This window comes from Passer domesticus, chromosome 25 (genome assembly GCF_036417665.1).
Source record: "Passer domesticus isolate bPasDom1 chromosome 25, bPasDom1.hap1, whole genome shotgun sequence".
In the NCBI taxonomy this organism is placed as follows: domain Eukaryota; kingdom Metazoa; phylum Chordata; class Aves; order Passeriformes; family Passeridae; genus Passer; species Passer domesticus.
The window spans coordinates 3,915,353-3,930,284 of record NC_087498.1 but is presented as its reverse complement, the minus strand read 5'-3'; the positions used below and the strand labels follow the sequence as shown (position 1 = coordinate 3,930,284).

The 14,932-nt window shown below is 61.4% G+C and overlaps 1 protein-coding gene across 1 annotated transcript; it reads right to left on the bottom strand.

The window, feature by feature from the left end:
- Positions 1 to 1,954: 1,954 nt before the first annotated feature.
- Positions 1,955 to 9,311, bottom strand: REN (renin). The gene is made up of 8 exons (XM_064398979.1): positions 9,069 to 9,311; positions 8,838 to 8,961; positions 8,497 to 8,615; positions 7,531 to 7,727; positions 5,639 to 5,761; positions 4,271 to 4,415; positions 4,097 to 4,195; positions 1,955 to 3,259 (listed from the first exon to the last, which is right to left on the bottom strand). The coding sequence occupies exons 1-8, from the start codon at positions 9,207 to 9,209 to the stop codon at positions 3,098 to 3,100; spliced, it is 1,110 nt and encodes a 369-aa protein (XP_064255049.1). The 5' UTR covers positions 9,210 to 9,311; the 3' UTR covers positions 1,955 to 3,097.
- Positions 9,312 to 14,932: the final 5,621 nt, after the last annotated feature.

The window sequence follows — 14,932 nt, the reverse complement described above, 5'->3', positions numbered from 1 at the left end:
CGCATCCCACCGGCACCGGCACCGGGGGAAGGGACCCGCATCCTACCGGTACCGGGGGCAGGGGATCCGCATCCTACCGGCACCGGGGGCAGGGGATCCGCATCGGCACCGGCACCGGGGGCAGGGGACCCATATCCTACCGGCACCGGGGGAAGGGACCCGCATCCTACCGGTACCGGGGGCAGGGGACCCATATCCTACCGGGATCGGGAGCAGAGACCCGCATCCCACCGGCACCGGTACCGGCACCGGCACCCCGCTCTGCCGCAGCTGCTGGCCGTGTCTCCCCCGCCATTCCCGGAGCCCCCCAACTCCCCCGGCAGCCGCCCCGCACCGAGATCCCCCCTCCGCACCTGCTGCCGGTGCCTTCCCCGTCCATTCTTGGAACCCCAAATCCACCCCAGAGCATCGGGACCGGCACCGCCCCGCCACACCCTGCCCCAGTGCCCACCCACCCACCAGCTGAACCCCTCCGCCGTCCCGGGGGGCTCCGCGCAGCCCCGCTCCCTCTTTTGGGGTCACGGAGGATGAGGAGCCGCGCACGGGACGCGCTGCAGCCCCCTCGGGATAACCTCTCCCCCTGCACCCTCCGCAGCCATTCACAGCCGGGCTGGGAGGCGGATTTGGGGCTGAAGGCAGAGCGGGATTTTCCCGCTGGCAGAGCCCCCGCAGCCCCCGGACGCCGCTTCATTATCGGAGGAAATAACAGCGCCACATGGGCGCAGAGTGCCCCCTCCAAAAACGCCAGCCTGCCGTGCCCGGAACCAGCCCAGCGCACCCTGGACACCGGAGGAAAAATCATTTAAGGAAAAAGAGCGGGGGGACAAAAACCCCGCCGGGCAGTTTCCCGTGCTGCCAAAAATAGCGGCAGCCGTGTCGGTGTTAATGGGACGGGCATAATTGCTGCCGCGCCTGGCTGGGCTGAGCGCGGCCTAATTGCTCGGCCGGAACGATCCGATCCGGGCTGGCGGAGCCCCCGGGCAGGGCCGAGCTTCCAGCGGGAAATTGCCCCGGAGCGGCGATTAGAGGTGTTAATAGCCGGGTTTAAGGGGCCCGGCCGCGACTCGGGCGGGTTTGAACTCCCGCTGCTCCCGGAGCTGGAACAGAAGCGGCTCCAGCAAAACCATCCCGGTTCGGGCCAGGCCGGGCCTTTTCCAGCTCGGGGATGTGGCAGCAGCCGCGGCGGGGGCTGGAGGCACCTTTTGCACCCACTCGAGTCTTCTCCAGGCTGTGGAGAACAGGGCAGAGGAGGTTGGGGTATTTCCAGGTGGGATTTACCTCCTGTAGGGAGACTCTCGCCAAGCATCTCTGGACATTCGGAATGTTGTGGGTGACGTGACCTCGGCAGATTCCCTCTTTTCTGGTGGTCCCATCCCTCCCCGCCGCTGCTTCCCAGCTCCCGGGCTTTCCTGTGAGCAGCTCAGGAAACGCTGGATGAGAGCAGAAATTCATCCCATCCCTTCCCTCCACCCCCCGGCCCCGCAGAGCCGCTGCCACCACCCCGGCGCTGGAGGCGACAGAAAAAAAAACCCCACAAATTGGACATCCCACCCAGAGGAGCCGGAATTGTCCCATCCCCGGAGCCCCTGCAGCATCCCCGCACGGAGAGGCTGCAGAGAGGCTCCCGGGAGGGACAAACATCCGCCCCAGGCACATCCTCTGCTCTGGGGCTGCCGGGGCAGGGCCGGGATGGGGATCCGGGCGGGAGGGGTGGATGAAGGGCTGGGAGCAGGGCAGGGATGAGGATCCGGGCGGGAGGGGTGGATGAAGGGCTGGGAGCTTCGGGGGCGGTGCTGGAAGGGTCGCACAGCAGCCACTGGCTCCCCTTCCCAAATATCCCTGCAGCTGAGGGGGGATTTGGCAGCTCTGGGAATTTGTCAGCGCTGGAATTGTCACCTCTGGGGTTCACCAGTGCTGGAATTGTCAGTTCTGGGAATTTGTCAGTGCCGGAATTGTCAGCTCTGGGGTTCCTCCGTGCTGGAATTGTCAGTTCTGGTGTTCCTGAGCGCTGGGAATTGCTCAGCTCTGCAGCTCTGAGGGTGAGTTGCTCCTGCCAGCGGCTGCTCCTCCGTGGTGAGATCCTGACTCGCTCCAGGCCCTGCCCCAGGAGCAGCTTCCCCACTCCCCTGAACTGGTCAGACTGGAGTCCAGCCCGCGTTCCCCTGGCTGGGGATCCACGGCTGGAACTGGGAATGTCCCCCCAGCTGGGAGCACTGCCCTGCCCCTCCCTCCAGGCCAGCTGGCACAGGGGGCACCTCCAGGGGCATCCCCACAGCCAGGGCAGAGGAAAACCTCTGCTTTTTCCTGGAAACAGACCCTGGGACAGGAGCCACCGTCCTGTGTGACACAGACCCGCTGGCACTGTCCCCTCCCCGGGTGCCACGGCAGAGCTGAGGCACAGCCGTGTCCCTGTCCCCAAGGGGACACCCAGGGTGGCCCTGTCCCCAGGGGGACACGCAGAGCTCCTGGCACCATCCCAGCTGCAGGAAGAGCTTTGCAGAGCCCTTGATTTGCCCGCCGGGGCTGGCGAGGGCGTTGCACCCTTAGGGGGTGGAAGTGGCACAAATGAGGAGGTGGCTCCTGGCCCAGGGACATTTGTGGCCCAGTTCCCTCAATAAAGGTGTCTGACCCTCTCAGTCTGCAAGACCAACCCTCCACTCATCCTCCTGGTGCTTTAAATTGTTTAATATCAAACTCAAAGAGAAAAGCAGGGCTGACACCGGCTCCAACCATCCTCAAACACCGATTATTGCCCCCGATTTAGGAACAACAGGAACAGTCCCAGAGCGCCCCTCAGCCGCCCCCGCAGCAAATCCCGGTGCGCTGCTCCTGCCCTCCATCGCACATGGCCCAGAAAGAGCCCGGAGGGGCCGCTCCGGCCGCGGGATCCCGCTGGGATCGCTCCGGGCTCGGCTCCCGGGAGCAGCGCGGGGTGCGGGGGCCTTTGGGGAGGAGGGGGCGGCAGAGCTGCGGGGCAGCTGCTGCTCTCTCTCTGCTGCTCTCTCGCTGCTGCTCTCTCGCTGCTGCTCTCTCGCTGCTTGCCGGGGCTGCTGCAGCCCCCGGGCCGGTTCCCCGCAGCCCCCCCGGCCCCCGGGGCTCAGCGGGCCGTGGCGAAGCCGATGCGGTTGTGGCGCCGGTCGAACTTGGTGTAGTAGTGACCGATGAAGGTGGCGCCCAGGATCCAGAGGGGACCGGCCGGAGGGGGGATGTCCAGCCCGGAGAAAGCCACCACGCACACGTCCTCGCCGTACTGCGATTGCTGCCACAAGGAGACCCGCGGGGTGATGGAGGGGACAGCAGGAGGGTTCTGGTGTCCCCAGCTCCACACCCCCCGCTTGGCCACGGCGTTCCTTCCCCGGGGGTCATGGAATATCCTGAACCAGGATCCCCGGCACAGCCAGCCCCAAAATCCGCACCCTGTGCCCGGGGCTGAGCTCGCTGCGGCCCTTTGGGTCCGGCAGAGCCCGCAGAGGCGCTGGGCGCTGGGAGAGGATCCCGCCGTGGGGCAGAGCCCCGAGCAGGAGCAGCCCGAGGAGCCCTGAGGGTCTGACCAGGGTGGGACTGTCCCGTGCCAAGGCCGGGCAGCAGCCCCGGGGCAGGGCCGAGCCACAGCAGGGCTCACACGGAGGGGGTGGCCCCTGGCACGGGAATTCCTTCCCGTGGGAATGGCAGAGAGCTGGAGCCGGGAGCAGCAGCAGCCTCAGCCTCCTGCTGCTGGGTCCCTGCTGTCCCCAGTTCCCAGATTTAGGTTTGATTTGGGCTGGGCTCTGTCCTGGGTGAATAACAGCTCCTCAGGGTGTGGACAGACACTAACAGTGGTGATCTGCAGCTCCTCTCGTGCTGAGCACAGGGAATGTGGATTTGCCCACCGTGAACTCCTGGTGAGCACTTCCTGCTGTCCCAGGGTGAAAAACCTTTCCTAATATCCAAATCCCATCAAAACCCATCCCTGCTGACCCCAAATCCCCCCCAAACCACCCAAGGACTCAGGGACAGCTCGCCCTGGCTCGGGTGGGCACCTCCACCCAGCAGAAGGGCTCAGGACAAACAAGGAGCGTCATTTTGGGGCGGATTCTGGCAGGTTTTGGACACTCACCCGCAGCACGTAGGCCGGGCCGCTGAGGCCGTACACCTTCCCTCCCAGGTGGAAGGAGATGTTGGGCAGCTGGGGCACCTGCTCGCAGTCCACCACGTACTGCAGGGGAGGGGACAGCGCTGGGACCGGCCCGGGCGGCCCGGGGGACACGCCGGGGGGCTGGCTGTCACTCACCTCGCCTTCGGCCGCCTCGGTGGCCCCAATGGCTTTCATGAGCACGGACACGGGGCCGGCGGGGCCCGTGATGTAGGAGGCGCCCGTGTCCACGGCCACCGAGCAGCCTTCCCTGCAGAACAGGGTCTCGGCCCCCACGGACACCCTGGAGCGGGAGGGGTGGCCCTGAGTGTCCCCTGGTGACACCCAGGGTGCTGCCAGGAGTGACACGTCCATCCCAAGTGTCCCCTGGTGACACCCAGGGTGCTCCCAAGAGTGTCACAACCCACCTAAATGTCCCCTGGTGACACCCAGGGTGCTCCTGGGAATGTCACATGCATCCCAAATGTCCCCTGGTGTCACCCTGGGAGTGACACATCCAACCCAAATCTCCTGTGGTGACACCAAGGGTGCTCCTAGGAGTGTCACATCCATCCCAAATGTCCCTGGTGACACCAAGGGTGCTCCTGGGAAGGAAATGTCCATCCCAAGTGTCCCCTGGTGACACCAAGGGTCCTCCCAGGAGCGTCACATCCATCCCAAATGTCCCCTGGTGACAACCAGGGCGCTCGTGGGAAGGAGATGTCCATCCCAAATCTCCCGTGGTGACACCAAGGGTCCTCCCAGGAGTGTCACATCTGTCCTGAGTATCCCTTGGTGACACCGAGGGCATTCCTGGGAGTGTCACATCCATCCCAAATGTCCCCTGGTGACACCAAGGGTACTCCTGGGAGGGAAATGTCCATCCCAAATATCCCCTGGTGTCACTTTGGGAGTGTCACACCCATCCCAAATCTCCTGTGGTGACACCAAGGGTGCTCCCAGGAGTGACATGTCCATCCCAGCTGTCACCTGGTGACATCCAGGGTGCTCCTGGAAATGTCACACCCATCCCGAGTGTCCCCTGGTGACACCAGGAATGTCACATCCCTCCCCAGCCAGGCCCGTGCTGCTCCCAGCTTTTCCAGTGTGGGATCTGAGCTCCATCATTTGCAGGGCTGGGTTTTTTTGGTTTTTTTTTTTTTTTTGTTAAACAAAGCGGGATTGTTTCAGCTCCTCTCGCAGGACTGACGGGGGTTAAACTCTTCCAACTGCAGCTCCCGAGTGGAATCCCAGCCCACGGTGCCACCCCCTCTGCATTCCCAGCTGCTCCCGGCTCCTTGCTGAGCCTGCAGGAGCTGGAGGAGCCCACCCCTCTCCTCTCCACACGGGGAAAACATCCCTGAAATCCCCGAAACCCCTGAAATCCCGGAAATCCCACCCTCACGGGGTGCAGCCCCGGCCCTGCCAGTGCTGGGCTAATACTGGACTGGGTGATCCCAAAGGCTTTTCCCACATAATCACGCCGGGATTTGGGGTTCCCGGGCCGGGCGGGCTGGCCCCGCTCACCCCTTCATGCGGATCTGCCAGAAGCCGCTCCTGCTGACGTTCACGTAGTGGAAGTCGCCGCTGTAATGGGCTGGGTCGCTGCCGCCCAGGATGATTTCCCCGCCGGCCTTCAGGGGAGCATTCCTGTGCCAAACACAGCGGGAGGGATTCCCCTTCTCCCAAAAATCCTGGCCCTGAGGAAGTGATTCCCCTTCTCCCAAAAATCCCAACCCAGAGAGAGTGATTCCCCTTTTCCCAAAAATCCCACCCAGGCAGGAATCGATTCCCCTTTGCCCCAAAATACCAGCCCTATGGGAGCAATTCCCCTTTTTCCAAAAACCCCAGCCCTGAGGAATCGATTCCCTTTTCCCCCAAAATCCCAGCCCAGAGAGATTCCCTTTTCCCAAAAATCTCATCCCAGCAAGAAGCAATTCCTCTTTCCCCAAAAATCCCACCCAGGCAGGAATCGATTCCCCTTTCCCCAAAAATCCCAGCCCAGAGAGAGCAATTCCTCTTTTCCCAAAAATCCCAGCCAGGCAGGAATCGATTCCCCTTTTCCCCAAAATCCCAGCCAGGCAGGGATCGATTCCCCTTTTTCCCAAAATTCCCACAGCCACGAGGCCCTGCTGGCCCTGTCAGCAGCGGGGACAGCGAGGTGCCACATGCTGCAGGTGGCTGTGGTGGCCCCTGAGGGGGGACAGAACCCGGGCAGGACATCCTGGGGCTGGCAGAGGGACCAGGGGACACTGGGGACACGGGGGGCTGGCAGCGGGTGGCTTTGGGTCTTCTTACCTGGAAGCGCTGCAAGGAGAGGGATGCTCCGTGAGGCACCGGTGTCCCCAGGGAGCCCAGGGGATGTAGGTGACACCCAGAAACCCGGGGCATCTTCCATTCCATCCCTCCCATCTCCCCCTGGGGATCCTCCCTTCCATCCCTCCCATCTCCTGCAGGATCCTCCATCTCCTTCCCACCCTCCCAGTCCAGCTCCTCCAGGATCCTCCATTCCTTCCATCCCATCTCCTCCAGGATCCCCCTTTTCCCTCCATCCCCATTTCTTCCAGAATTCTCCATTCCTTCCCACCCTCCCATCCCATCTCCTTCAGAATCCTCCATTCCATCCCACCCCATCTCCTCCAGTATCCTCTGTTCCTTCCCTCCCATCTCCTCCAGCATTCTCCATTCCTTCCACTCCATCTCCTCCAGGATCCCCCATTTCCCTCCTTCCCCATCTCCTCCAGAATCCTCCACCTCTTCCATCCCACCCCATCTCCTCCAGAATCCTCCATCTCCTTCCCACCCTCCCAGTCCATCTCCTCTAGGATCCCCCATTCCATCCCTCCCATCATCACCAAGATCCTCCATCTCCTTCCCTCCCATCTCCTCCAGGATCCTCCACCCCATCCCATCCCATCCCATCCCATCCCATCCCATCCCATCCCATCCCATCCCATCCCATCCCATCCCATCCCATCCCATCCCATCCCATCCCATGGACCCCATTCCATGGATCCCATCCCATGGATCCCATCCCATCCCCATCCCATCCCATCCCATCCCATCCCATCCCATCCCATCCCATCCCATCCCATCCCATCCCATCCCATCCCATTCCATCCCATCCCATCCCATCCCATCCCATCCCATCCCATCCCATCCCATCCCATCCCATCCCATCCCATCCCATCCCATTCCATCCCATCCCATCCCATCCCATCCCATCCCATCCCCATCCCATCCCATCCCCATTCCCATCCCATGGACCCCATTCCATGGATCCCATCCCATGGATCCCATCCCATCCCATCCCATCCCATCCCATCCCCATCCCCACCATGCCCGTGTCCCCAAACCCAGCCCCGTTTTGGGGGTGTCCCCCAGCCCAGGCCGGTTTTGGGGGTGTCCCCGCTGCCCACCGGCTGTAGTAGACGGAGAAGGCGTCCTCCTGGAGGATGTGCTGCGCCAGGATGCGGTCGAAGACGGGCGTGATGCCGTCCACGGCCTGGCTGGGGTAGCCCATGCCCAGCACGCCGTCGAAGCGGGCGAAGATGAAGGGGAAGGCGGGCAGCGCCGTGGCCTCGGCGAACACCTGGATGATCGGGATGTCCGACACCTGCGGGGGGCACGGGGGGCTGGGAGGGATGGAACACCCCAAAAAATACCCCACACACGGCTCCTGGCTGAGGCAGAGGAACTGGGGGTGTGGGGTTGGGGTTCTGTGGGTTCCAGTGTATGGGATTTGGGATTCTGTAGGTTCCAGTGTGTGAATTTTGGGAATTTGGTGGGTTTTAGGTGTGTGGATTTAGGGGTTCTGTGGGTTCCAGTGTGTGGAATTTGGGGCTTCTGTGGGTTTGGGGGTTCTGTGGGTTTTAGGTGTGTGGAATTTGGGGGTTTGGGGGATTCTATGGATTTTAGGTGTGTGGATTTGGGGGCTCTGTGTGTCCCAGGGTGTGGATTTGGGGGCTCTGTGGGTTCCATGTGTGAATTTTGGGGGCTCTGTCTGTTCCAGGGTGTGGATCTGGGGGCTCTGTGGATCCCAGGTGTGGATTTGGGGGCTCTGTGTGTTCCAGGGTGTGGATCTGGGGGCTCTGGGGGTTCCAGGTGTGGATTTGGGGGCTCTGTGTGTCGCAGGGTGTGGATTTGGGGGCTCTGTCGGTTCCAGGTGTGGATTTGGGGGCTCTGTGAGTCCCAGGGTGTGGATTTGGGGGCTCTGTGGATCCCAGGATGTGGATTTGGGGGCTCTGTGTGTCCCAGGGTGTGGATTTGGGGGCTCTGTGAGTTCCAGGGTGTGGATTTGGGGGCTCTGTGTGTCCCAGGGTGTGGATTTGGGGGCTCTGTGTGTCCCAGGTGTGGATTTGGGGCTCTGGGGGCCCAGGGCTCACCATGACGATGTCCTGGCTGAGCACGCCCTTGACGCTGCCGGTGCCGTAGCGGATGGCGAAGCCGGTGCCGTTGGCGATGTACGTGCGCGACTTGGAGGAGTCGTAGCGGCTGTGGGACACTGGGGACAGCGAGAGGGGACATCCCAGAGGGGCACAGGGCACCTCTGTCCCCCCAAAACCCCCTGGGGAGTGGGTAATGGACCCACCCCGCCTCAATGCCAGAGGTCTGGACACCAACAGAGAGACCCCCCACGAAAAAATCACCAGAAACGAGACCCCCCCCCCCCAGCAGCCCTGGGGGTCGCTGAGGTTTTGGGGGGTGCCGTGCCCCCCCAACTCACCACAGGCGCTGTAGAGGGGGGAGCACTTGTAGGACGGCACCCACAGGTTGGCCGAGCCCGTGTCAAAGACCACCTTGAAGGTCTGCGCGGGGGTCCCGATGCTGATCTCGCCGAAATATTGGGTCTGGGGGGGAGGGACGGGGGGCACCCCCGAGCTCACACCGAGCCCCGCCGGGGCTGCCGGGGGACACGGCGGTGACAAACCCCCGTCCCGGGCAGGGCCGCACTCACATCCAGGTAGTTGGTGAGCAGCGTGGGGGCTGTCCCGTTGCGGGGACCGTCCCCTCCCGCGCGGGTGGCGCGGCGCAGCTCGGGGAACACGTCCCGCACCTTCACGCCCATCTCCTGCAGCGTCTGGCGGATGGAGGGCATCCTCCGCAGGGCGATCCTGGGGGGCACGGCAGAGCTGGGGGGCACCGGGGGATCCCCCTCAGCCCCCCGGCAGCTTCCAGCGGCATTCCCGGCCTCGGGAGCTCCAGCCCGGCGGCTCTAGATGGCAGCAGCTCCACGCTCTGCCCCGGCGGGTCCCGCTCCCGGAGCAGGGTGGGGACCCCCATGTGGGCTGGGGACCCCCAGGTGGGTTGGGGGCAGCCGCAGGCCCCGAGGCCGGCCCCAAACTCGGTTATTTGGGATTCGGGGCGCTCCCAAATGGTTTAAGTTAGGAAAGACCCCCGCGCTGGTGAGAGCAGGCGGTGCTCGAGGAAGAGCAGAGAGGAGGAGGAGGAGGAGGAAGGGGGTGAAGCAGCGAAGCCCCTCGCCCTCCTCAGCAGACCCCGGGAGTCAAAGGGGGGACAGCCACGCGAGCTCCGGCTACCTCTGCAAAGCCTGCGCTGGCGAGGGGACAAAAGTGGCGCCGCAGGTGACAGCCAGGAGCAGCAGGCAGCGCCGCAGCCTCCCGCTGGGTGCCACCGCCATCGTGTCCCCGCTGTCCCCTCCCGGCCCGCGGCTCCGTGCCGGCCCCTCCCGGAGGGCAGGAAGCTTTTATAGCCCGGGATCCTCCATCCCGACGGGATCCTCCTCCCCTGGCAGGGGCAGGGCTGGGCATGGCATGGGGGGCACTGGGAGAGCTGGGAATGGCATGGGGGGCACCGGGAATGGCATGGATAGAACTGGGCAGACTGGGAAAGGCATGGGGGGTACTGGGAGAGCTGGGAATGACATGGAGAGCACTGGGAATGCCATGGATCAGACTGAGCAGGCTGTGAATGGCATGGAGGGCACTGGGAGAGCTGGGAATGGCATGGATAGAACTGGGCAGGACTGGGAATGGCATGGATCAAACTGGGCAGGGTGGGAATGCCATGGAGAGCCTCGGGCAAGGCTGGGAATGGCATGGATGGCACTGGGAATGGCATGGATAGAACTGGGCAGACTGGGAATGGTATGGATGGCACTGGGCAGGGTGGGAATGCCATGGATAGTGCCCATCAGACTGGATGATGCCCAGCAGGGTGGGAATGGCATGGAGAACACCGGGCAGTCCCCACGGGGGTGGCAGGGCCAGGATGCCCCCTGTGCCCCATAGGAACGTGCCAAGGGGAGCCGTGGGTATTTGGGAGATGGATCCCACATTCCTTGGGGTTAATTGCTCCCGAATTCCTCCACTGAATCCCCACAGCAAATCCCTGCTGGTGCCAGCTGGGAGAGCTGCCGGGTGGTGGCACAGGTCTGGGTGACATCCCAGCCAGGATGTCCCCAAACCGCAGCTGCAGATGGGATTTTCCCCAAGGGAAGGGGAATGGCGAAGGGCACTCAGCCCTGCTGGCCATGGGGACACCGAGTGAGGACCCCCAGCCCCCTCTGCCCTTTTGGGGGTGCTCTGGGGACCCCCCCAGCCCCAGCTCTGTTAAACCAGGCCTGGAGCTCGGAGCAGGGAATGGCCAAACTCATCCCGGCTGCTCCATCCGGGGTCAGGTCCTGGTGTTTGGGATGGAGATGGAGCTCAAAACCCTCAGGAGCTTCCAGCTGCACCCCTGCCCCCCTCAGGCTGCTGTGCCCCCCTGGCAGTGCCAGCCCAGGGTGGGGGGTGCTGCATCAGCCCCGCGGCTCCCAGGGTCTCCTGACCTCGGGAATCTCGGTGGGAAATGACTCCAAAGGCAATAAAAATGTTCTTGGATGAACCCTGAGGACACATCCCCCCACCCCAGTCCAAGGATCACCCTCCTGTTTATGGGATTTGTTCTTGGATGAACCCTGAGGACACATCCTCCACCCCAGCCCCACAATCCCCCTTCTGTTTATGGGATTTGCTCATGGATGAACCCCGAGGACTCATCCCCCCACCCCAACCTCACAATCCCCCTTCTGTTTATGGGATTTGTTCATGGATGAACCCCGAGAACACATTCCCCCAGCCCCACAATCCCCCTCCTGTTTATGGGATTTGCCCATGGATGAACCCCAAGGACACATCCCCCAACCCCATAATCCCCCTTCCATTTATAGGATTTGCTCTTGGATGAACCCCGAGAACACATCCCCCCAAATCCACAATCCCCCTCCCATTTATGGGATTTGTTAATGGATGAACCCCGAGAACACATCCCCCCGACCCCACAATCCCCCTCCCATTTATGGGATTTGTTAATGGATGAACCCCGAGAACACATCCCCCCAAATCCACAATCCCCCTCCCATTTATGGGATTTGTTAATGGATGAACCCCGAGAACACATCCCCCCGACCCCACAATCCCCCTCCCGTTTATGGGATTTGTTAATGGATGAACCCCGAGAACACATCCCCCCGACCCCACAATCCCCCTCCCGTTTATAGGATTTGCTCAGGGCGCTGCTGTCACCCCACTCCACTCCACAAACTCCAAACAACTCTCCCCCCAAACCGGAGTTTTACCGCCCCACTCCCTGCGGGATTTTGGCTGCCAGGGCCCTGCTGACCCCGGCAGGCCGCAGGGCTCAGCCCCACGGGGCTCTGCCCCATCCCTGACGTCCGTTCCCACGCAGGACCCGTGTCCCTGCGTCACTCGGGGCAGCCTCGTGCCCGGCGCAGGTTGCGGGCAGGGAGCGGGGTCAGGAGCTGCGGGACGTGAGAGAGCCTGGCAGGGAGCCCGCGGCCATAAATCCCTGCCCGGGCATCCCGCGGGCTCTGCCAGGCTCCCTCAGCAGGATTTCAAAGGAAAAGGGGTTCCCGTTGGTGGGGATCTGAATTTCCAGCCCCTTCTGATCCACATTTGTAGGATCCCTGAGGATTTGGGGGGTTTGGGCACGGCTTTGTCCCGGCAGGCACAGCAGGACCCCTCTCCCGTGGGGGATCCAGGGTGGGATGGGCTGGGAAGTGTTTGGTTTCTTTTTCTCAGGCCAGGTCTTACAAACCCTCAAAAGGGAACCTAACACACCCGAGGATGGCTCAGCTATTAACTTTTGGGGGCAAATAATGAGCAGGATGGCTTCTGTTGCAGTGTTAGGAACAAAAAAGGTTTAATAAAAGGCAAAATAACAAACAGAAAAACTCGAGCCAGGTACAGAGGTCTGCCCCTGGTGTGGACACCTCACAAAAGCACTTCAGTTCTTTTGTTCTCTTCTTTTCTACCTGATGGCCCAGGCGGGACTTTTTGGCTTCTATCCAATTGGATGACCCCGAGTTTTTGGTGAAGTCTCTGAGGTCCTTTGAGGTGGCTTTTAACCTCATCATTGAGAGAAACTTCTGGGTTTCTTTCCTTTTTTGGGGGACAAAGGCCGGCTTTGCCACTCTGTCATTAGGGAGCACATTCCTACAGGGAAGGGCAGAGGGGCACGGCCCTTCCCTGCCACCGGGGTGGCCCCAAAACCCCCTGGGATGGGAAATGGAGGGAAAACGGGGAAAAGCACCTTCCCCAAATCCATCAGAGAGCCAAGGGCTGCTGCTCTGGGGTGGCCACTGGGGTGGCTGTCCCAGCCCCAGGGCTCTGGGGTGTCCCCAGCATGGGACACGTTCCCAATGCTGGGAAAACTCCCCCAAGGAATTTCCCAGTTCCCTCTGCTGTGATGGAGAAAGCTTAAAAAACCTGGAAAAGTGGTTTTGGGGGGAGTCAGAGGGACAGGGACATGGGAGGGAAGCGAACAGGGACATCAGGCAGCTCTGGGTTCATTCCCAGCCCTTCAGATCCACAGGGAAGGTCCTGAACTCTTCCCATGCGGCCCCAAAACATCCCTTAAGTGGAATTTCAAGCACAGGAGGCTCCAGGGAAAGGCAGGAATCCCTCACTGGATCCAGGTGGGGAACCTTGCTCCAGAATCCCGGGGTTTTATCCAGTTACAGATCCCATCAGGAGCAGCTCCTCTGGAAATAGCAGGGAATTTTCCTGTTATTTTCCTGCTTGTTTTTCAGGGAGATTGGAAGGAAAACATTTCGCAGAGAGGAAAAATCGCCTTCCCCATGGATAAATTCCTTCCTCTCTCCTGCCAGGCTGTGTGGGTGCTTTCCTTAAAATAAAATCCAAATTTTTTAGCTCTTCCCGCTCCAAACAAAATCATTGGGAAGTTTAGCCGAGCAGCTTCGATTTCCTGAGGGATTTTTTTGGAGCAGCACAGAAAAAAGGAGGTGGATTTCTTCTCTTCCCTGGCATTTTCCACACTTTTGTAATCCAGGATTTTGCTGCTGGTGAACACGAGGCTCGTGAGGATCCTTGTTCCGAAAAGCTCCGGGGTAAAAACAACTTTTGGGAAGGGCTGGGGGGAGGCTCTGGATGGCACCGGGGGAATTCGGGGATTGACGTCAGGGCAAACCCGGAGCTGCTGCTTGGAACCAAATCCCTGCCAGAGAGAGGATTTACAGAGCTGGGGGAAAAACATTCCTGGGAAAATCCTTCCGGAGAGGAGCTCCGGCTAAAGAGCTCCCAGCCCTTCCCTGAGGATCTTCCCAGCCTGGAAAAGCTGCGGGGGATGGGGACATCTCTGGGGGGCTGGGATTGGGGTCACGGGCAGGGCTGGGGTGGGTTTGGGGAATGGAGAGAGGGGGATGGGATGGGATGGGATGGGATGGGATGGGATGGGATGGGATGGGATGGGATGGGATGGGATGGGAATGGGATGGGATGGGAATGGGATGAGATGGGGTGGGATGGGATGGGATGGGATGGGATGGGATGGGATGGGATGGGATGGGATGGGATGGGGTGGGATGGGATGGGATCAATGGGATGGGATGAGATGGGGTGGGATGGGATGGGATGGGATTGATGGGATGGGATGGGATGGGATCAATGGGATGGGATGGGATGGGATGGGGTGGGATGGGATGGGATGGGATGGGATTGATGGGATGGGATGGGATGGGATCAATGGGATGGGATGGGATGGGATGGGATGGGAATGGGGATGGGGAATAGGATGGGGTGGGAAGAAGGAAAATGGTGGAGGAAATGGGGTGGGATGGAATGGAGGATCCTGGGGGAGATGGGGAAGGAGGGAGATGGGCGATCCTGGGGGAGATGGGATGGAAGGAATGGAGGATTCTGAAGGAAGTGGGAAAGATGTAATGGAGGATCCTGGAAGAGATGGGGTGGGATGGAATGGAGGAAGTGGGAAGGATGGAATGGAGGATCCTGGGGGAGATGGGGTGGAAGGAATGAAGGAAGTGTCTGGGTGGGGTTTGGAGCCACCTGGGGTAAGGGAAGGTGTCCCATGGCAGGGAGTGGGATGGGCATTAAAATCCCTAAAAACCCAAATCATTCCATAATTCTGGGATTCCTCAATGCCACCCAGGCACAGCCAGGTGACAACGGGCACAGCCAGGTGACAACGGGCACAGCCAGGTGACAACAGCCATTGCTCGGTGACAACAGGTGACAGCAGACACAGAGCCACCATCTCCCATCACGCTCCAGAGGGAACATGTTCAGCTCAAACTCGTTAATTAATTCCCGCTCGTTAAGGAGGAGCAGCTTTGATGAGATTGCTTTTGGGTTTAATTAAACTCCAGCTTCCCCAGCGCTCGCGGAGCCTGGCTGGGCTCAGCCTCAGCCCTGGATCCAACCTGCTCTCCTGGGGACAGGAACCTCGGCAGCTGGGCGGAAAATCTCCTTAAAGTCACCTGGGGTGACACGGGGGGAGCTCCTGCCACGGGAAGGGCCCTGTGCCACCCCCAGTGCTGGCCAT

Coding starts and splice junctions, on each gene's coding strand:
- REN (XM_064398979.1), bottom strand. CDS start 9,209: ATGCCCTCCATCCGCCAGACGCTGCAGGAGATGGGCGTGAAGGTGCGG. Junction 7,728..8,496: donor TCAGCCAGGACATCGTCATG/GTGAGCCCTGGG, acceptor TGCCCCCCGCAG/GTGTCGGACATCCCGATCAT. Junction 4,196..4,270: donor CCGAGGCGGCCGAAGGCGAG/GTGAGTGACAGC, acceptor CCTCCCCTGCAG/TACGTGGTGGACTGCGAGCA.